General features: G+C 45.0%; 1 protein-coding gene across 1 annotated transcript in view; it reads left to right on the plus strand.

The window, feature by feature from the left end:
• LOC126210549 (sensory neuron membrane protein 1-like) overlaps positions 1 to 23,209 on the plus strand; it is a 304,792-nt gene that overhangs the window by 235,299 nt on the left and 46,284 nt on the right. The window contains exon 8 of the mRNA XM_049939802.1: positions 13,511 to 13,629. Coding sequence (XP_049795759.1) covers positions 13,511 to 13,629 — 119 coding nt within the window. The remainder of the gene's footprint in view (positions 1 to 13,510; positions 13,630 to 23,209) is intronic.

Raw genomic sequence — 23,209 nt, forward strand, 5'->3', positions numbered from 1 at the left:
CTTAGAATCCAGTATCTGATTTCGGAATATCTATCTGACCATGATGTGAGCTAACTGAAATCTTCTCGTATCACCTGACATTTTCCAAGTAGCATTTTCCAAGTATACTTCCTCCTCTTATGATTATTGAACAGAGTATTCGGTGTTACCAGCTGAAATTTATTACAGAACTCAATTAGTCTTTCTCATTCCTTGTCACAAGCCCATATTCTCCTGTAAACTTTACTTGTACTTCTTCTCCTACAACTGCATTCCAGTCCACCATGACTATTAGATTGCCATCTCCCTTTTTGTACTGTATTATCCTTTCAATATCCTCATATACTTTCTCTATCCCTTAATTTTCATCTTACCTGAAGGATCGTTGTCGGTGTTGGTTTCCTGCCGATTCTGACGAGAAGAACCCAACCACTGTTCACATTAAAACACTCTCTGTCCTACCTTCCTATCCATAACGAATCCTACTTCCGTTATACCATTTTCCGCTATGGTGATGTTACCCTATATTCATCTGAGCTGAAATCCTTGTCTTCTTTCCATTCCACATCACTGACCTCTATTGTGTCTTTGCATTTCGCGTTTCAGATTTTCTAGCTCCTGTACCACATTCAAGCTTCTGACATTCCACGCCCCGACTCGTAAAACGTTATCCTTTCGTTATTCAATCTTTTTCTCATAGTCACCTCCTCCTTGGCAGTCCCCTCCGAATGGGGGACTATTCCGGAATCTGTTGCCAACGGAGAGATCATCATGACACTTTTCAATTTACTGGCCATATGTCCTGTGGATACACGTTATGTGTCTTTAATGCAATGGTTTCCATTTCCTTCTGCATCCTCATGCCGGTGATCATTGCTCAATCGTCCATCTTTAGGGGCAGTTTCCCATCACAAGGACAAGAGGCCCCTGAGCCTCTGTCCGCTACTCCGCCCTCTTTGAGAAGACCGTTGGCAGAGTGAGGGTGTCTTCTTATGCCGGACGTCTTCGGTTGCCAGTGCTGATAATTAATCAAAATTTAAGCAGCGACGGGATTAGAACCCGGGACCGGCGACGTTTAATCTAAGACGCTACACCTTTCTTTTTTTAAACAGCAGGTGATTCTGGCAACTTTTAAGTTTTCGCCAAACTAGTATGGACCTGCATTATTGTAGCAAGCCTGTTCTCGGTACGTTGACGAGAGTGATTTACAGGGTGAGTCATTTAAAACTGCTCGTAGGAATACTTGGCAAAATACACATCCCTCGAAGAGGGACATTCATTAACATAACCCTCGACCTTTTCTGCACCACCCCGGGTGGCGGGAGGGTGGCTGACATTGACATCTAAAATAGGAAAAATATTTTTTATTGCAGATTTGGATTTTCTGTGACAAAATATGTGAATCTTGAATGAAACATATCTTTCGTTTCATGATAGATGGCGCTGTAATCGGCACACAAGATTCTGGGGTGACAATAGTTGCAAAACGGTAATATCTCACAAAAATACATATCCGATTAGTAAAATCAAAGAACATTATTTGATATTTGGGAAAATGCTATCATGTGACACCGTCTATCCTCCCACAAAGCATTCTCAGACTGCTACATTTAGCGATACCCAGGAACAACGACGTGGACGTAGTAGTAGTTTGTGCCCTCTGGGGTGATAGATTTTGGTGAGTCCCTCTGCCTCTCACTATCTCAAGTGCTTGATTTTGGTGAGCCCCTTGCCTCTCACTATTTCAGGCTGCTCGATTATTGTGTCCCCTTGCTTCTCACTATCTCAGGGTGCTCGATTACTGGGGGTCCCTTTGCCCATCACTATCTCGAGGTGCTTCATTTCTAAGAGTCCCTTGCCTCTCACTATCTCAGGTGCTCAATTACTGTGTCCCCTTGCCCCTCACTATCTCGAGGTGCTTCATTACTGAGAGTCCCTTGCCTCTCACTATCTTGGGGTTCTCAATTACTGTGAGTCCCCTTCCCTCTCACTATCTTGTGGCGCTCGATTTCTGTGAGTCCCCTTGCCTCTTACTATCTCGGGGTACTCCATTACTGTGAGTCCCCTTGCCTCTCACTAACTCGGGGTGCTTGATTACTGTGAGTCCCCTTGCCTCTCACCATCTCGGAGTTCTCGATTACTGTGAGTCCCCTTGCCTCTATTTTTGGGTGCTTCATTACTGTGCGTCCCCTTGCCTCTCACTATCTCGGGGTGCTTGGTTACTGTGAGTCCCCTTGCCTCCCCTATCTCGGGGTGCTTGATTACTGTGAGTTCCCTTGTCTCTAACTATCCTGGGGGTTCTCGATTACTGTGAGTCCCCTTGCCTCTCACTGTGCTCGATTACTGTGAGTCCCCTTGCCTCTGACTATCCCGGGGTGCTCGATTACTGTGGGTCCCCTTACCTCTCACTATCTCGGGGTGCTCGATTACTGTGAGTCCCCTTGCCTCTCACTATCTCGGGGTGCTCGATTACTGTGAGTCCCCTTGCCTCTCACTATCTCGGGGTGCTCGATTACTGTGATTCCCCTTGCCTCTCACTATCTCGGGGTGCTCGATTACTGTGAGTCCCATTGCCTCTCACTATCTCAGGGTGCTCGATTACTGTGTCCCCTTGCCTCTCACTATCTCGGGGTGCTCGATAACTGTGAGTCCCCTTCCCTCTATCTCGGGGTGCTCGATTACTGTGAGTCCCCTTGCCTCTCACTATTTTGGGGTGCTCGATTACTGTGAGTCCCCTTGCCTCTCACTATCTCGGGGTACTCGATTACTGTGGGTCCCCTTGCCTCTCACTATCGGAGGGTGCTCGATTACTGTGATCCCCATTGTAACACTATCTCGAGGTGTTTGATTAGGTGAGTTACCTTGCCTTTCACAAGTGTTTCAGTGCAGCGAATGTTCGAAACTATGTCTTTTGTTTCTAATGCACATTGCTACTCTGTGTCTGAACGACAATCCGACATGTATTAGTGTCTCTGCGCTAATATTTGCACATTCATAGCGAATTCTCTGCCGTATATCTTCGGTGGTTGTTGGTACATCCATGTAAACGCTCTCTTTTAGTCATAACCACAGGAAAAAGTCGGTAGACGTCAAATCGGGTACACGTGCAGGCCACGCTTGAGAGCTTTCTGTTCCAAGCCATCTACCCGAATAGTTCCGATTCAAAACTTCTCGAGCTAGTCGTGAATAATGCACTGGGTATCCCCTGTGTTGAAACCACACATCCGGTCTTGATTGAAGTGGAACATCGACCATTAGTGTGGGTAAAACATTATCCACAACGTCGCGGTCCATTTGACCAGCCGGTTTACGTCCTATGAAGTATGGACCAATTACCTGCGTACCTAAAATACCGCACCAAACGTTGACACTCCATGGGCGTTGATGTTCAATTTGTCTTACGCAACTGGGATTCTACACTGACCAATAACCCATATTATGTCGATTCACTTGACCACCATTCGCAAAATTTGATTCATCAGAGAGAAGTATCTGTGAAATGAAATTATCTTTGACTGTCAGTTGTTCCTGTATCCAGCTGCAGAAATTCAGGCGATTGTGAAAATCGTCACCATGCAGTTCTTGATGCAGTGATAAATGAAATGGATGCCATCTGTGTGAATGCAATATGCATAGAACACTTCTCTGCGAAATTCCTGAACCTTGCGCAATATACCAAGAACTAATGTGAGGATTTGCAGCAGCTGCCACAGGCCGTTGTCGGACTCTTTCGCTAGGTTTAACACATTCCGTTTCGGTAAACAGGTGGACAATACTGTCGTTGCAGGCGGAACATTTCTATCGGGGAACAGAGTAGTATACCTTTGACGAGCTTCGTCAACATTTCTATGAGCCTCAAAGTACGTGGTAATGATATCGATCCTCTCCTCTCCTCATCGTGGAGCAATTGCAAGGAGATGTGTACAGTACGAATAATTGAAGTAACATGCACAGCTTTACCGCGGACTGAGCGCATGATCACAGTCTGTGCTTCATTCGATTGTGGGAGGTTTCGCATGATAGCATTATCAAAAATATCAAAAAAGTACTTCGACTGTCCTAATCGGATGTGTATTTATTTGAGATAGTACCGTTTTCCAACAATTGACATCAGATTTCCATGTTTACCGATTACATCGCCACCTATCATGAAATGAAAGAAATGATTCATACAAAAGGTACGTATTTTTCCACAGAGAATCCAAATCTGCAATAAAACAATAAAAAATAGAGGTTCCTATTTAAGATTTCAAAGTTACCCTCCCCCCCCCCCCTACCGTCCCCAGGGATGGTGCAACGGGGTCGAGCGTTAATGGATGTCCCTCTTCGAGGTAAACAACGTTTATTATCACTTCTTTTTTAAAATGGTTCAAATGGCTCTGAGCACTATGGGACTTCTGAGGTCATCAGTCCCCTAGAACTTAGAACCACTTAAACCTAACCAACCTAAGGGCATCACACACATCCATGCCCGAGGCAGGATTCGAACCTGTGACGGTAGTGGTCGCGGGGTTCCAGACACTTCTTTTTTAATCCGATGTGTATTTCACCAAATATTCCGACGAACAGTTTTAAATACATCATCCCGTACATGTAGATTTGAGAATCTGAAGATGACAGCTTGTTACGCCCCAACAACGTGTGTAAATTATATAATCTGGATTAGTTCCCCATTCAGCTCACCAGGAAGCGACCACCAAAGGGGAAGTGATCGTCAGTGAAAGACTGAATAAGAAACGAATGAGAAGCATTCTGCGAATCGCAGTGTGGAATGTCACAAGTCTGAATATTGTTGGGAACTTAGAATATCTGAAAAGGTAAATTCAAATGGTCACTCTAGATGTAACTGGAGTCAGTGAAGTGTAATGGAAAGAAGATAATGATTTATGGTTAGACGAATAATATTAACAGCCGTATAAAATAGTGTGGCAGGAGTAGAATTCATCATGAATAGGAAGGTGTGGCAGACTGGGCTCTGACTGGATCAGTGATAGGATAAACAGTAAACCAGTGCCTAAAACAAGGATGTACATACCAACGTCAGAAGCAGAAGATTAAGAAGTAGAGGAAATTCTTCCAGAATTCTTCATCTTCTCGAACAATCTGCTGTGTGCCCGAGGATGACGTCCTCGTCAAGTCACTACAGCATCCCTGCTTCCTCAACAGGTTGTCAACAAGCCTGACTTCATAAGGAACGATGGCCCATTTTGTGATCCCTGCCTGACACCACACAATATGCGTTGTCTTAAATATACAGCCCAGTCACATTGACGTGACCACAAGCTGTGTTCCACCACTAACCACTTGTAACACCTCCGTTTTTTATCCCGACCTAATCTGATCGAATAGCAGCCCAATATTTATTATTAACATGTCCGTGAACCAAATGGGGCTCGTAATCGGAATTGACTGCTACGGAAGATGTTACTTTCCAGTTCGTCCTGTTCAATACTATAATACTGAATGTCTGGTAATAAGGAACACCAACACAGTTTTACTAATAACGAACTTATATTCTTCTCAAAACACAAAAAGGAGACAGCCACTGCCTTCGTCATACATATCTAATTACGGCTAATCTCAGCACAGGCTTTCTTCATTTTCCATTATCGTCACACGCTAATCCATCACTGCATCCAACACTGCAATCCAAGGTTAGGCCGGCGCGGTGGACGCGAAACTAAATAGCGGCACCAGTAACGTCACTGATCACTTTCGTAATGATACTTCTTCACTTTCCCGGTATTAATCTACTACACAGGGGTCTAACCACGGCGAGGGCGACAGCCTTCTCCGTTAAGGACCCTGTATTTCAATAATGGCCTTCACACACACACACCACTCTGGCGCAACTCAACACTCGATCTCGCAACACGTCACAATCGATTGTTCGCCCTATCGACCTGTGCCGAGTGCAAAGTTATAGTAAGGGCCTACGGACCTCTTACACACTCTCAAACGGAAGGCAAGTAGAAGCAGTAGCAATGAAGGAAAACGAGTAGGCGTTGTCGTAATGCGGAAACGGAACGATTTAACTAACGTCCGAAAGCGCATCATCAGTCCCTTTAAGCGCAAGAGTGGAACATTTGCGAAACGGCTAAACCTGTAAACCGTCCGCGTGCCACTGTGGTTAAAGTATACTGTGGATGGTAAAGAGGTGGTATCCAAAACGGCACCACGGGCCGTAAATGACGGCTGCGGAAACCTATACGGGCGAACTGACGTGTAACTTTTGGGCAACCGACAGCGCAGATCAACCCTGCGGCTATCAATAGTGTCTCTTCAGCGAACTCTGATACATACGAGCTTCCGCAGCAGGGGCCTGGTTGATTTACTCATGCTTATCGCTATTCCTCAGCGCCAAAAGCTGGAAATCGTATGCCGATACTGCAACTAGACGTCCACTGAACGACGACATGTCGTCTTTTCAGATGAATCACGTTTTACGCTCCGTCGGCTTGAAACGTCTGAAAACAAACACCCTACAACAATCTACAGAAGGGTCCAGTATAGAGAGGGAAAAATTATGATGCGGGGAATGTTGTCAGCGCATTCTTTGGATTATCTGGCCATTCTGGAAGGCATAACGGATCAACACAAGTATGCATCTGTCCTTGGGGATCGTGTCCACACCTACAAACAGCTTGTTTTTCCTCGCTGCGTTGGCATGTACCAGCAGGACAATGCAACATGCTCACAGTGTACATGCTTGGTTGGAAGAGCACCAGGCTGAGATTATAGTACTCCCCTGGCCACCAAATTCCCCGGATTTAAGCCCAATCGAGAATCTGCGAGACTACGTCTATCGGGCTGTTTGCACCGTTGGTGCTCAAACGAGGAACACAGCGCAGCTGGCGACAGCACTGGAGTTCAGAAATGGTTCAAATGGCTCCGAGAACTATGGGACGTCTGAGGTCATCAGTCCCCTAGAACGTAGGACTACTTAAACCTAACTAACCTAAGGACATCACACACATCCATGCCCGAGGCAGGATACGAACCTGCGACCGTATCGGTCACGCAGTTCCAGACTGTAGTGCCTAGAACCGCTCGGCAACTCCGGCCGTACCTTCTAGAGCTGGGATTCCCAAAGTGGTCGATATCGACCCCTTGGGGTCGATATCGGTTTCCTAGGGGTCGACATAAACGAAAACAGATTTTGGGGGTCGACGAGGTCTAAAAATCGACCCCTATTAAATTAACACAAGTTCTTATTTAAAACTTTCAAGATAGGTAGGTACTGTATTGTTTATGTTGTGTTACGTGTACTAAGAATAATTAATATTTTTGTAGGAAATAGCATTGTTGTAGTAATGTAAAGTCTCAAGTCCGTACAAGATGAAAAACTCGGCAAGTCTGTGTGGACAAGTTCGTGCAAGCTAATGAATTCGAGCGTACGTCTTTCAGGTGCGTTTTGACTTGCTCTCTATTTGACGCTTACGCGATTTAACACGAACGGATTCATGATCAAGTCCAAACATGTTCCTGAAATTTTACTATTTAACGAGCTTAAATTAGGTTGAAAGTTCATTTGCGTTTTGAAATTCGTTGGAGCTTGAACGATAATAATTCATAGAAGTACTCATTTATTTCAAGAGATTACAAAGTTATTACATAGCTAAATTAATTGAAGTAAAGTGACTGAAAAAGTGGTAAACACAACATACAACATATTTTAAATAGGTGGGTATAAAAGTATTTGCAAAAATTACTTACACTTACGTTGTTAAGTAGGTAGGTACCTGCTACACTCTGTAGCAGCTGCTTTAAGTTAGCGGACTATTATGAAGAAGGGGGTTGAACTTAAAAGTAGGTAATTTGGCCATGGGGGTCTGAGGTAACAGTTCATTTTGGAAAAGGGGTCACTTGTCCAAAATAGTTTGGGGATCCCTGTTCCAGAGCCTTATTCATTCTCCTCATGCGCATCTCGCATCGGTCCGCGCTGCAAAAGGTGATTCTTCGTGCTTCTGACAGTCGATCATATTACTGTGACTCGACAGTGTACTACTCTTAACTGTGCTTTTCTCCTATCCTCACAAACTTTTTACATTAATAAGATTCGACAGTCGTGACAGACAAGGGATAGAAAATGTCTTAAGACATAAAAGAATAATTTCCATGTGTAAGTAGGCTGTTTAGGTTTTTATGTTGGTAACGCCACGTAGCGCTCTATATGAAAATAACCGACTGTGCTGTGTGAAGGCTGTGGTTGGTTTGCATTGTTGGAGTATATGCTATTGTAGTGTTGGGCAGTTGGCTGTTAACAGCGCGAAGCGTTGCGCAGTTGGAGGTGAGGCGCCAGCGGTGGTGGATGTGGGGAGAGAGACGGCGGAATTTTGAGAGCGGACGATCTGGACGTGTGTCCATCAGAAAGAGTAAATTTGTAATATTGGATATCATGGACTATATATATATATATATATATATATATATATATATATATATATATACACACTCCTGGAAATGGAAAAAAGAACACATTGACACCGGTGTGTCAGACCCACCATACTTGCTCCGGACACTGCGAGAGGGCTGTACAAGCAATGATCACACGCACGGTACAGCGGACACACCAGGAACCGCGGTGTTGGCCGTCGAATGGCGCTAGCTGCGCAGCATTTGTGCACCTCCGCCGTCAGTGTCAGCCAGTTTGCCGTGGCATACGGAGCTCCATCGCAGTCTTTAACACTGGTAGCATGCCGCGACAGCGTGGACGTGAACCGTATGTGCAGTTGACGGACTTTGAGCGAGGGCGTATAGTGGGCATGCGGGAGGCCGGGTGGACGTACCGCCGAATTACTCAACACGTGGGGCGTGAGGTCTCCACAGTACATCGATGTTGTCGCCAGTGGTCGGCGGAAGGTGCACGTGCCCGTCGACCTGGGACCGGACTGCAGCGACGCACGGATGCACGCCAAGACCGTAGAATCCTACGCAGTGCCGTAGGGGACCGCACCGCCTCTTCCCAGCAAATTAGGGACACTGTTGCTCCTGGGGAATCGGCGAGGACCATTCGCAACCGTCTCCATGAAGCTGGGCTACGGTCCCGCACACCGTTAGGCCGTCTTCCGCTCACGCCCCAACATCGTGCAGCCCGCCTCCAGTGGTGTCGCGACAGGCGTGAATGGAGGGACGAATGGAGACGTGTCGTCTTCAGCGATGAGAGTCGCTTCTGCCTTGGTGCCAATGATGGTCGTATGCGTGTTTGGCGCCGTGCAGGTGAGCGCCACAATCAGGACTGCATACGACCGAGGCACACAGGGCCAACACCCGGCATCATGGTGTGGGGAGCGATCTCCTACACTGGCCGTACACCACTGGTGATCGTCGAGGGGACACTGAATAGTGCACGGTACATCCAAACCGTCATCGAACCCATCGTTCTACCATTCCTAGACCGGCAAGGGAACTTGCTGTTCCAACAGGACAATGCACGTCCGCATGTATCCCGTGCCACCCAACGTGCTCTAGAAGGTGTAAGTCAACTACCCTGGCCAGCAAGATCTCCGGATCTGTCCCCCATTGAGCATGTTAGGGACTGGATGAAGCGTCGTCTCACGCGGTCTGCACGTCCAGCACGAACGGTGGTCCAACTGAGGCGCCAGGTGGAAATGGCATGGCCAGCCGTTCCACAGGACTACATCCAGCATCTCTACGATCGTCTCCATGGGAGAATAGCAGCCTGCATTGCTGCGAAAGGTGGATATACACTGTACTAGTGCCGACATTGTGCTTGCTCTGTTGCCTGTGTCTATGTGCCTGTGGTTCTGTCAGTGTGATCATGTGATGTATCTGACCCCAGGAATGTGTCAATAAAGTTTCCCCTTCCTGGGACAATGAATTCACGGTGTTCTTATTTCAATTTCCAGGAGTGTATATATAACTTTTGAACACTATTAAGGTAAATACATTCCTTGTTCTCTATCAAAATCTTTCATTTGCTAACTATGACTATCAGTAGTTAGTGCCTTCAGTAGCTTGAATCTTTTATTTATCTGGCAGTAGTGGCGCTCGCTGTATTGCAGTAGTTTAAGTAACGAAGATTTTTGTGAGGTAAGTGATTTGTGAAACGTATAGGTTAATGTTAGTCAGGGCCATTCTCTTGTAAAGATTATTGAAAGTCAGATTGCGTTGCGCTAAAAATATTGCCTGTCAGTTTAGTGTTGATCTGAATAGGTAAAGAGCGAAATGTCTGAGTACGTTCAATTCTGCTCAGCTGTTTGAAAATCAAGTTATGTAAGAGGTTTATCAGCACAGTAATTCATTAATTTTTCTAAGGGGACGTTTCACATGGTACTATAGAAGGCTGTAGAGGGTAAAAACTGTAGAAGACAGACTGGGACAAATCATAGAGATAACTGAAGTAGTTTTGTGTAAATGGCACTATGAGCTGAAAAGTCGGCATAGAAAAAGTACTCACTGCATGCAGCACGAAAACAGTGAGGAGACTGATGATACCTTGTTCCCTCCCACCGCCGCTCCCCCCTCCCCCCCTCCGCCAAAAAAAAAAAAGAAAGAAGTTGTGAATTGTGTTCTTTAAATGCTACATCAACAGGTCTCTGCCGTACGCTTCACTGAGGCGTCATGTCTTCAATTTGTTTTTCCGTTATTACATTTGAAGGGCTTATTTCAATAGTGGTACAAGTCCATTACCTGCACTTTTCTGCCTATAATGCTTCTGCAATGATAAAAAATATATCGGTTCAACCACTTGTTTGTAGTGTAAAACACTATGATTGACGTGTTTCGGAAGTCAAGCTTCCATCATCAGCATAATAAAAACTCGCTAAAATGGAACATGCATCAGGCACCATGTTGTTGTTGTTGTTGTTGTTGTGGTCTTCAGTCCTGAGACTGGTTTGTTGCAGCTCTCCATGCTACTCTATCCTGTGCAAGCTTCTTCATCTCCCAGTACCTACCGCAACCTACATCCTTCTTAATCTGCTTAGTGTATTCATCTCTTGGTCTCCCTTTACGATTTTTACCCTCTACGCTGCCCTCTAATACTAAATTGGTGATCCCTTGATGCCTCAGAACATGTCCTACCAACCGATCCGATCCCTTCTTCTGGTCAAGTTGTGCCACAAACTTCTCTTCTCCCCAATCCTATTCAATACCTCCTCATTAGTTATGTGATCTACCCATCTAATCTTCAGCATTCTTCTGTAGCACCACATTTCGAAAGCTTCTATTCTCTTCTTCTCCAAACTATTTATCGTCCATGTTTCACTTCCATACATGGCTACACTCCATACAAATACTTTCAGAAATGACTTCCTGACACTTAAATCTATACTCCATGTTAACAAATTTCTCTTCTTCGGAAACGCTTTCCTTCCCATTGCCAGTCTAAATTTTATATCCTCTGTACTTCGACCATCATCAGTTATTTTGCTCCCCAAATAGCAAAACTCCTTTACTACTTTACTTTAAGTGTCTCATTTCCTAATCTAATTCCCTTAGCATCACCCGACTTAATTCGACTACATTCTATTATCCTCGTTTTGCTTTTGTTGATGTTCATCTTATATCCTCCTTTCAAGACACTCTCCATTCCATTCAACTGCTCTTACAAGTCCTTTGCTGTCTCTGACAGAATTACAATGTCATCAGTGAACCTCAAAGTTTTTATTTCTTCTCCATGGATTTTAATACCTACTCCGAATTTTTCTTTTGTTTCCTTCACTGCTTGCTCAATATGCAGATTGAATAACATCGGGGAGAGGCTACAACCCTGTCTTACTCCCTTCTCAACCACTGCTTCCATTTCATGTCCCTCGACTCTTATAACTGCCATCTGGTTTCTGTACAAATTGTAAATAGCCTGTCGCTCCATGTATTTTACCCATGCCACCTTTAGAATTTGAAAGAGAGTATTCCAGTCAACATTGTCAAATGCTTTCTCTAAGTCTACAAATGCTAGAAACGTAGGTTTGCCTTTCCTTAATCTTTCTTCTAAGATAAGTCGTAAGGTCAGTATTGCCTCACGTGTTCCAGTGTTTCTACGGAATCCAAACTGATCTTCCCCGAGGTCGGCTTCTACTAGTTTTTCCATTCGTCTGTAAAGAATTCGTGTTAGTATTTTGCAGCTGTGGCTTATTAAACTGGTTGTTCGGTAATTTTCACATCTGTCAACACCGCACCATAAAATTGATAATAAAGTTAAAACATCGTGGCTATTTACCTTGTTGCAGCCGTGTCTTCCAAGGTGCATCTCCACATAGTCGTCAAAATATAAAAAACTCTAAAATGGTGTTCAGCATCTAACCACACGGCTCTCTCCTCTTATCGTCGTAAACCGCCCGTGCGTCTTCGTTGATACCACACACCACGTAGCCAAACACGACACTGAAACGCGAATGAGCTCACGCGCAAGTAAACAAGGATGTCACAGAGATGTCCATACAAACAGATAACGTATACAAGGACCTCATGAAATGATGGTATCCTACAAATTGCTAAAAATGTAGTTACTAAAATAAACCAGTGAAATGTTTGAAAAAGTTATTTGTATCACCAGTTAGCTGTTCATTCAGTGTGTTCTGATTATCCACGCTATGTATCGTACTTTCCAGCTGTTCTAGTAGATCCAGCTTTTTGCCTTTGTCCTGTCTATGTAAAATAACGAGATCCTGATCTATTCCCAACATGGGGTGTCCCGTTTCCCAAATATGCGTGGCTACAGCTGAATTTTCGAAATTATTAAGCCGGAAAGCATCGCTATGTTCTTTGTAACGTACTTTATAGGACCTACCAGTTCGGGCTACATAGCTTGCCTTGCACGTGTTACTCTCTCATATTTATCGCTTTCCCGCTGTAAATTATTTCTTAGTTTAAATCGCAGCGTAGTATTGGTCTGAAAAGCGGTATCAACTTTAAAAGGTTTGAAAATGTTAGCCACTTTTTGCGAAATATCACCGAAATATTGATAAAATCAAACTTCTGCAATTAAACAGAAAGAAACGTTCATCTCTAGCAAGAAGCCATATGCTTGGATATTTCTGGTATCTAAACTGCAGATTTTTCAGCGCTCATTTAACTTTAGCACTGTGTATCTCACAATGAACAAAAATGGACTTGTACCACTATTGAAATAAGCCCTTCATTTATTGTGCAAGTTTTGACATGCTTCCGAAAGTCATTCAGTAATTGTCTATTATGAAGTAAGAGTATAATTGCTATAGCTGTGAAAATTATTGTTACTATCAGATGCAAGCACATTGACATGTTCTTGTGGCACAATTTTAAACGACTATCTCATCGTTATAATTAGGTATGCTTCCGCGGGCAGACTAAGTTAAAAAAAAGCTGTTACTGGAGAAACCAAGGTATCGACCACTGCAGCCGCAGGCCAAAACGTTGGTTTCTCCAGTAACACTTTCTGCGTTATGACACCGTACCATGCTGATAAAACGTTTATATCATCTGATCATTGTTCAGCACAGTACACTTTTTCCCCTCGTTGAGGACCATGATATACCTGTGATCGGATCTGCAAGTGAAATCTGATCTGTGCTTTTGTTTTCTACAGGTGCCCCAGTGATAGCTACGCTGCCGCATTTCTACCTGGCGAGCGAAACGTACCTGCAGACTGTATCGGGCCTGCAGCCAACCAAGGAGAATCACGAGCTCTTCATGGTCTTCGAATCGGTGAGTATGCTGCGCCGATGACAAAGCCGTGGCGTGCCGCGTCCAGACCATTGCTACACAGCACTCACGGGTCTGGTCACTCGTAATGTCGGTTCTGGAATACTGCCATCAGTCATTCACTAGTTAATGGATGTTTTATTTTTCCGCACTGATTTCGAGAGCGTCAGTCTGTTTCACGTTATGTTCTACTGTTGCCATCGTCTTCAGTCCTAAGACTGGTTTGATTCGGTTTTCAAACAGGCACACTTCTCGGGATCGGTTTGGTAGGAGGGAGGGGGGGATGTCGTATGTGAGAGCACTGTTTGGTACCCTGCTTCCACCCCCACCCCCTAATCCCTTCCAATATGACTATCCGTTACCTCGATTTTTCATCCCCTAGATGGATATGGTTTTAATAATAATAATAATAAAAATTTTGAACATAGTTGCTAAGGTTCAGTGAACGTGTCAGAATTGTGTTAAAAAAAATAAGTCCTCGGTCACAAATATTAAGTCAAAATTGACCAAGTTTCGACACTACTGTGAGCGTCGTTTTCAGAACTAAACTAACTGTTCTAAAACATAATAGGTGTATAAGACATTAATAAACTAAAGTGTGTACTGACTGGAAAGAGATGCAGTACTTACAAGTCACATTCTAAAAAAAATCTAAGCCGGAAAGGCGACGTCATGAAAAGTTGTAAATAATATAAGATGGCGAGCCGCTAAGGGCTGCTCGTACCTGAGTGAACACGGGTTGCAACATAACTGAGGTGCCCACGTTAGGAAGTGTAGGCATGTAAACATGGTGTTGCTACGAGCGCCATCTAGTAGCCGCAGAAACAATTAGGCTACTGTACATTCAAAATTAGACACATGAAATTGTAATGAAGGTGATTCAGGCATAACGTAAGCACTAATAATAATAAGATGAAGTTACATATTTATGTGCTTTAAACAGAGATACATTTTGTAACGTAAAACACTGTCAGTTATGACATACAAGAAAACAGCAAAGACGTAACAGGAAAGTAACATTTCGGCAAACTGCATGAGGAAATCTCAATCAAAGATCAAGCAACGGTTTTATACAGTCGAAAATGTTTTTATTTCGCAGCTGCAGCTGTTCGTTGAGAATGAGGCCATCATGACGAGGTAGATGTTTGAAAAATCTCCAATTCCTCTAAAACATCTAACCTCTGCCCCTTCTTTTCGGTATGCAGAATATTGCTATCGCCAATGGCTTTAGGCACGTGTCCGGTAATTAAGAGATGATCGGCAAAGGATGAATTTAGGGGACTGGTGCCGTTTTTTCTCAAAAGATGTTCTTTATATCTGATGGTGAAAGCACGTCCAGTTTGCCCTATATAATAGGAGGAGCAGGTATCACAGAACTTTCTGTAGGGGAGCGAATGGATTTCAAATTATGAATGAAGTTTCTCTTCAGATTGTTATTTGTAGAGAAGGCAACATTGCAGTTGTATTTGTTGCGAAACATGCACTGAATCTGACAGGAAATGGGTCCGACGAAATGAATAGAAAAACTTTTTTTATTTTTGGGTTAACTTCAGCGCGTGAGGTGTTGAGCGTAGTAGTTCTTGCAGTTTTATTTTTGAGGATATCGTCCATTATGTTGGGCGTATATTCATTATTGACTGCTATGGTTTTAAGTAAATTAATCTCCTCATTAAACTTTTCTGTGTGACCGACGGCTTATTTGTTTTAATATAATAATAATTATTATTGTTATCATCGAGTTGAGCCTCTATGGACTACGTGGTAACAACCAACTTCACTCTAGTGTCTAGGTCTTATTCTTGTTCCAGCTTTGACTTACTGCCAGGATCTTCTGAGCCCACCAAGGGCTCTTCTGTTATGCTCTTCAGATAATGGCCCTCTCCGTCTTTTGGACGTTGACGCCATTTTAAAACCTTGGTAGTTGTTCGCCAATCTTCTAAATTTATTCCTGTCAGGAATTTCTCTCTCTGAGATACTAATCTGCCTAAGATCTTTTTCACATTTTGCGAACCATCTTGGCCTTGTTTTCTTAGATCGCATGAAACTCCATATTCTTTTTTTTAGTCGGTCACCGTCCGTCCTCATGAGATGACCGTAAAATAACAATCGTCTCTTCTTAATGGATGCTGTGATAGGTTCTGTCTTGGCATTGTCCATCAACCCTTCTATTGCCTAGAATTTTCTTTAATATCCTACGCTCTCGCTTTTCCAGCCACTCAGCTTGACCTTGTCTATTCACGGTCAATGTTTCGGACGTATATAGGCCCTCAGGTTTGTAACCTCCTCACAGATAAAATAATAAGTATAACATTCACATTAAGAGTAACCTTCCAATAAATAAATTCCGTAACCTACCAATAATACAATGTGACTAACCTCCTAATAAAAAAAAACCTGACTCATATACAACCTTTCAATAATTGACTGACTGTGAATCTAAACTGGTAAATTTTAACGTCAGAGTGCTGCGTCATGGCCCTGAAAGATCATACTGAATAAAATGAAAATTCTTACCTCAATTAAGTCGCCGGATAACGAATATATATCTGCTCCTATATGAAACTAAACTTTCCTGGCACAGCCCTGTGCAATGCTAGCCGATAGATTTGTCATGTATAAAAAGAAATACAATAATCAGGATAACCATGGATTGGAGAAATTAGTAAATTCTTTAAATTGAGATGAATAATTCTCAAAAGTTTTTTTTATGAGAAAGATTATTATTAAGAGATTTTTTAAAACATTTTACATGGGACCTGATCTAACAACAGTACATATGCACGAGGCTGCTTTTACCTTACACTACAACGCTCAGGCTCCCCCATCGCTCCCCACGACCGGCCCAGCCAACTCCATGCACACGACTGCTAGCTACTAACTACTTACTCCTACTGCTACACATTTCCTACTGCCGACAACACTGCTCTCTGGTCTGAGATTCTCTTATAGCTTACATATCACAGGCAGCGCGTGAGCAATCCATAGAAATTATGTGGTGTCACCGCTAGACACCACACTTGCTAGGTGGTAACTTAAATCGGCCGCGGTCCTGTAGTACATGTCGGACCCGCGTGTCGCCACTGTGTATTCGCAAACGTAGCGCCACCACAGGGCAGGTCACAAGACACGGACATGACCTCGCCCCAGTTGTACGGACGACATAGCTTGCGACTAGACCTACCAAGTATTCCTCTCATTTGCCGAGAGACAGATTAAATAGCCTTCAGCTAGTCCATCGCTTCTACCTAGCAAGGCGCCATGTGTATCATTGCTAATTGCTTACTACTATGCAAGAGATGTATTTCAACAAGAACAAGACTACATTAAAGTTAAGTATATTAAAATCTCTCTTCTTTTCTTTATAGTTTTCATCCAGTCTCCTGTTTCAGAATTTACGCCCGTCTGCTTAGTTTCGCGTGCACCTAGCCACTCATTGTGTCGAGACCTTAGGGAATCGACACAACAATATTTTGGCGCCGAGGAGTGGTGCCGCGCCCACGTTGCAGTCTTTGTGTTATACTTGCTCTAATTTGCTTGTGTCATGGCTTCGCCGCATTCTCCAGATGTACTGTCCGAATTTTTTCGCTTGCAGAATCAGCAGACGCAGGCGTTATTGGAAGCCCTTGGACAGCTCGTCCAGGGTCAACGTGCGCTGCAAACCGATGCGGCGGCAGCCGTTTCATCGCTACCGCAGCCACACACCGCTGTCGCACCGCCATTTAGGCCCTTTGAGGCCCATAACGAGAGCTGGACTGAGTGGGCCGATCGGTTCAACTTCCACCTCACTGCTTATGGAATTCAAGGTAAAGAGCGGCAGCCGTTTTTGCTTTCTTGTGTCGGTGTGTCTACCTACCGGGTGATAGTGAAATTGTTTCCCCGACGCGACGTAGCAACTCTGTCCTACGAAGAAATTTTGTCTGCTTTAGATGCCTATTTCAAAGAAACAGTAAATGTAGTTGCAAAACGGTATACGTTTTTTCGTACAAAACGTACGGCCGGTCAGACTAATAGGGAGTGGGTAGCAACTTTGCAAGGACTTACTAGAGACTGTGCGTTTGCCTGTGAATGTGGCCTCCCATATTCAGATACTATGGTGCGTGATGCAATTGCACAGAACGTTTCTGATGTTCGCATAAGGGAACAGATTTTGAAGCTAGTTAATCCCTCCCTGCAACAAGTGCTAGACATATTGGACAGGCAAGACACACTTGACTTTGCTCAGGCATCATTTGAAACTTCGCCAGCCGTGTGTCACATTAATCGGCCCGCCGGGCCCGCTGCACGGGACGCTAAGCGGCCCTCGCGCCCGACTTCGCTGCGGCCGCCTAGCTTGCAACCACGTGCGCCGCGTAAGCAAGCAAATGCAGTGAAATCTTGCCCGCGGTGTGCGACTAGACATTCGCGTGACAATTGCCCGTCACGCCAAGCTATTTGCTTTTACTGTCACAAGAAAGGACATGTACAAAGTGTTTGCCAGAAAAAGCTTAGATCAGACAATCACACAAATTCCAGGCCCTTTGTTTCGCGCCGGAATCGAACCCAGGACAATCAGGCTCGTGGACCTTCGCCCATGGACATTAATGTAGTTCATTCCCACCCGTCCAGTGACACTTTAGCTAACAGTGACTGTGTTCGTCCCACCCAAAGTGTGCGTCGACGTCGCCGGAAATCCCGTAAAGTCGCAAGTGCTTCTGTACCTGTCTCTGTTCAAATTGCACGAGACAGTCGCTCTTGTCGTCAACAAGACAATAAACTTTTTGTGGACTTAGACTTTGCAGGAAAAGTGATCCCATTCCAGCTCGATACCGGAGCTGCTGTTTCATTGCTCAATCACGACACGTACAAACAACTGGGCGCCCCGCCATTGCGTGCCGCAAATGTTAAGTTAACTAGTTACTCAGGACAGCATATACCTGTGTTAGGACAGTGCAGCCTTCTTGCAACATACAAGGGACAGACAAAACTTGTGTCATTTTATGTTCTTCGTTCCTCTTGTGCCGTGAACTTGTTTGGTTTAGATTTGTTTCAATTGTTTAATTTGTCTATTGTAAATCAGGTCCTATCGGTGAATCAGACTGTGCCTTCCGCCAGTGTTTCTAGTCTTTGTGAAGAATTTGCAGACATTTTTGCACCGGGCCTTGGTTGCGCTAAGCACTATGAAGCGCATTTGGAACTGAAAGACAACGCGCAACCAAAATTTTTCAGAGCGCGCAATGTTCCCCACGCATTGCGTGATGAGGTCGCCCGAACATTGCACGATTTAGAATCTCAAGGTGTAATTGAACGTGTGCAGGCTTCTCTCTGGGCCTCACCCTTAGTAATTTTGCCAAAACCTTCCGGAAAACTGAGACTTTGTGTGGACTTCAAGGCAACTGTGAATCCACAACTAGTGACTGCTACTTTTCCTTTGCCCCGCCCGGAAGATCTTTTTGACAAACTGTGCCCGGGAAAATATTTTTCAAAATTGGACCTAGCAGATGCGTACTTGCAACTACCTGTGGACGAAGAATCCCAGCGCGTCTTAGTGGTTAACACGCATCTTGGCTTGTATCGCTTCAAAAGACTGCCATTCGGGTGTGCATCCGCCCCTGCTTTATTTCAGCAATATTTACAAACTATTTGTGCGTCGGTCCCTACTGCTGCGAACTATCTGGACGATATTGTGATCTCAGGAAAGACAGAAGCCGAACATTTGCAGAATCTCCGAACATTCTTTCAGGTCGTGCGTCGGAATGGTCTTCGCTTGAGGAAGGACAAATGTGTGTTTTTTGCTCGTGCCTTACCGTACCTGGGGCATGTCATAAATGCCCAAGGTATACATCCGAGTCCCGAGCACCTTCGTGCCATTCAGGACTTGCCGTCACCGCAGAACTTAAAACAGCTACAGAGTGTGCTGGGTCAGGTAAATTATTATCATAGGTTTGTGCGCAATGCTTCTTCCATTTCAGCTCCGCTTCATCGCTTACGCCGTAAAGGTGTTCCGTTCGTCTGGACGACGGAATGCGAACGCGCCTTTCGCCAGTTGAAATCGGCGTTACTTTCCAATACTTGCCTGACGCCATTCGATCCCCGAAAACCCCTTTTGTTGATGGTAGATGCATCGGATTTCGGGATCGGTGCTGTGCTTGCGCACAAAGATGGTTCACATGATCGCCCTATTGCCTTTGCGTCCAAATTGCTCTCATCTGCGCAAAGAAATTATTCACAAATAGAGAAAGAAGCTTTAGCTCTAGTGTTTGGTGTTACCAAGTTCCATGACTTCTTGTATGGTCGTCACTTTACAATCGTCACGGACCACAAACCTTTGACATCGCTTTTTCATCCGAACAAGCCTGTACCTCCACGTACAGCGCAGAAATTCATTCGCTGGTCTCTTTTTCTCTCGCAGTACCGCTACGATATCTTGTATCGGTCCACTGCTAAGCACGGAAACGCTGATGCGTTGTCCCGTTTGCCTGTTGCTGAGGATAACGCATTCGATTCTTCCGAACTTGCTTGCATGTTCATTGATTCGGAAGCCGATGACGTGGTCGCATCGTTTCCGATTGATTTTCGTCGTGTAGCTACTGCCACAGCTGCTGACCCTGTCCTTGCTTCCGTTTTGCGTTTTGTTGCTACGCAATGGCCCTTGTCAAAGTCACGGATCGAGGATCCTTTGGTTCGCCGTTTTTTTGCTCACAAGGAGAGACTTTTTGTCCGACGTGGTGTTTTGTTGTTGCGTTCCGATAATGATCAATCCCGAGTCGTAGTCCCACGTTCGTTACAGTCCTCTGTCTTACGGCTTCTTCACCAAGGACATTGGGGTATAGTGCGAACGAAACAACTTGCTCGACAGCACTGTACTTGGTTCGGAATCGATGCTGCGATTGCGAATATGTGCTCCTCTTGCGTGGCGTGTGCCGAACAACAATCCGCACCGCCGCGGAAATTCTTTGCATGGCCGATTTTGCTGGTCCGTTCTGGAATGCTCGATGGTTGGTTGTGGTCGATGCTTTCAGTAATTTTCCTTTTGTTGTCCGGATGTCTTCCACGACGTCTTCTGCCACCATCCAAGCCTTGTCTGCTATCTTTTGCATTGAAGGTCTTCCGCAGACTATTGTTTCCGACAATGGCCCACAATTCATGTCCGCAGAATTTCAGTCATTCTGCCAGGCCAATGGTATTCAACATCTGACATCCGCGCCGTTTTCGCCTCAGTCAAACGGTGCCGCGGAACGATTGGTCCGGACTTTCAAGTCACAGATGTTGAAGTTGAAAGAGTCGCATTCTCGGGAGGACGCTTTGTTGCTCTTTTTGTCCTCATATCGCTCTCAGCCCCGCGATGGTCGCTCGCCGGCTGAGTTGCTCCATGGTCGTCCTCATCGAACTCTGATGTCTTTGCTGCATCCGCCACATCAGGTTCCTGTGCAGCGGCAGACTCCTGCTTTTGCTCCTGGCGACGTTGTCTATTATCGCAACTATCGCGGTTCACGGCGTTGGCTCGCAGGGCGCATTCTTCGCTGCCTCGGCCGCGCGATGTATTTGGTTTTGGGGGCCTCTGGTGAGGTGCGTCGGCATCTCAATCAGCTGCGCCTCTGTCGTCGCCTGGGTTCTGCCGCTCCCCGTCTGCTTTCAGCGACGGAGCCGTCAGGTCAGCGCCCTGGGGACCCATCTACTGGCTCGCCTCATCCCCAGGTGTTACCGACGATGCCTTCCATTTTGCCTCATGGCGTCGCGCCGCCGCAGCCGCCGCCGGCGCCGCCAGCAGCGGACGCTTCGCTGCAGCCGCCTCGCGCCTCCCTGGGTCACGCGCCGCCGCTTGCTTCCCGTGACCAGTCGTCCTCCGCCATGGACCTCTTGCCCGCTCCGGACCGGATGTCGTCTTCGCCCGTCGGGTGCTCCGACCACATGGAGGTCGACCCTGCGGACCCTCTCTCATTACGTGCGCATGCACCTCATGTTGACGTGCACCCTGGACTAGGTTTGCAGGCGTTTCCTAGCTCCCCTCGGACCGAATGGCCGGGTGCGGGTGGCACAGCCTCGCCTGTTGTTAGGCTCCCCACCTCATCGCATACGTCAACATGGGGTCCTCCCCACGGCGGGCGGAAGCCTTATCTCACGACCGTTCGCCGATTTGCGGGGGAGGAATGTGGTGTCACCGCTAGACACCACACTTGCTAGGTGGTAACTTAAATCGGCCGCGGTCCTGTAGTACATGTCGGACCCGCGTGTCGCCACTGTGTATTCGCAAACGTAGCGCCACCACAGGGCAGGTCACAAGACACGGACATGACCTCGCCCCAGTTGTACGGACGACATAGCTTGCGACTAGACCTACCAAGTATTCCTCTCATTTGCCGAGAGACAGATTAAATAGCCTTCAGCTAGTCCATCGCTTCTACCTAGCAAGGCGCCATGTGTATCATTGCTAATTGCTTACTACTATGCAAGAGATGTATTTCAACAAGAACAAGACTACATTAAAGTTAAGTATATTAAAATCTCTCTTCTTTTCTTTATAGTTTTCATCCAGTCTCCTGTTTCAGAATTTACGCCCGTCTGCTTAGTTTCGCGTGCACCTAGCCACTCATTGTGTCGAGACCTTAGGGAATCGACACAACAAATTACATCTGCTCGAGTGCACTAGCAACAAATTCCTTAATCATTGACCTCTTACATAACCCTCCACTGCGGGGGCAAAAATTTGGCAGCGATGGTGAGTCAATTGGACTTGCCATGAGCAATAAATTTTTCTATAATCTATTTAGTTTAGTTTAGTCTACAGTCACAGAGTATATATATATATATATATATATATATATATATATATATATATATATATATAACATTATTGATAAATAATTTAAGTACAGAACATATTAAGAAATGAAATAGAGTGCACACATACTGAGTTCAGAACGTAATAAGAAATGACAAAACGTATACGCAATGAGCACAAAATATATTAACAAATGACATAGAGTGCACACGCACTGTATAAGTCTTTACCATTTTACAAGAATTTAAACATATTGCGAAATGAAATAAAGTGCACATGCACTGCATATGTCTTTATCATTTTACAAGAATTTAAACGTACTCTATAAGTCTTTACCATTTCACAAGAACTAGGAAAGGAATGGGAAGGATAACATCATGGTTGTAGCACAGTCGGTTGCCGTAGCTGCACTGAAAGTCCATATCTTTCTACAGAACCACAACACCAAGTGAGACAATCTGAAGCTCTCTTCCCTGAAGTATTCATCCGTGTAGCCAAGACACTGCAATCTTGTATTAATATTGCATATTATCATTTTGGTAGTACATTAGTTACACCAAACAGTAGGACCATAATGACATCTCCTCGGTCAGAGTGGTGGACAGCTTGATATGTCAACACCACGTTCTTGTAGAATCCATACTCTTACATCAACTTAGAATTAGTGCAGAAACCAAATGTAGTGCTCCATGATCATGAGGATGGGCAGGACATGCGGATATTGCAGTAATTACTGGTCATTAGGTCAGAAGGTGAAGGACATTAAGTCTTATGCTAGTCATCATTCAGACTTACACTAGTGTATCAACTGATCTGGATAATTAC

The sequence above is a fragment of the Schistocerca nitens genome, chromosome 10 (genome assembly GCF_023898315.1).
Source record: "Schistocerca nitens isolate TAMUIC-IGC-003100 chromosome 10, iqSchNite1.1, whole genome shotgun sequence".
Lineage (NCBI taxonomy): Eukaryota > Metazoa > Arthropoda > Insecta > Orthoptera > Acrididae > Schistocerca > Schistocerca nitens.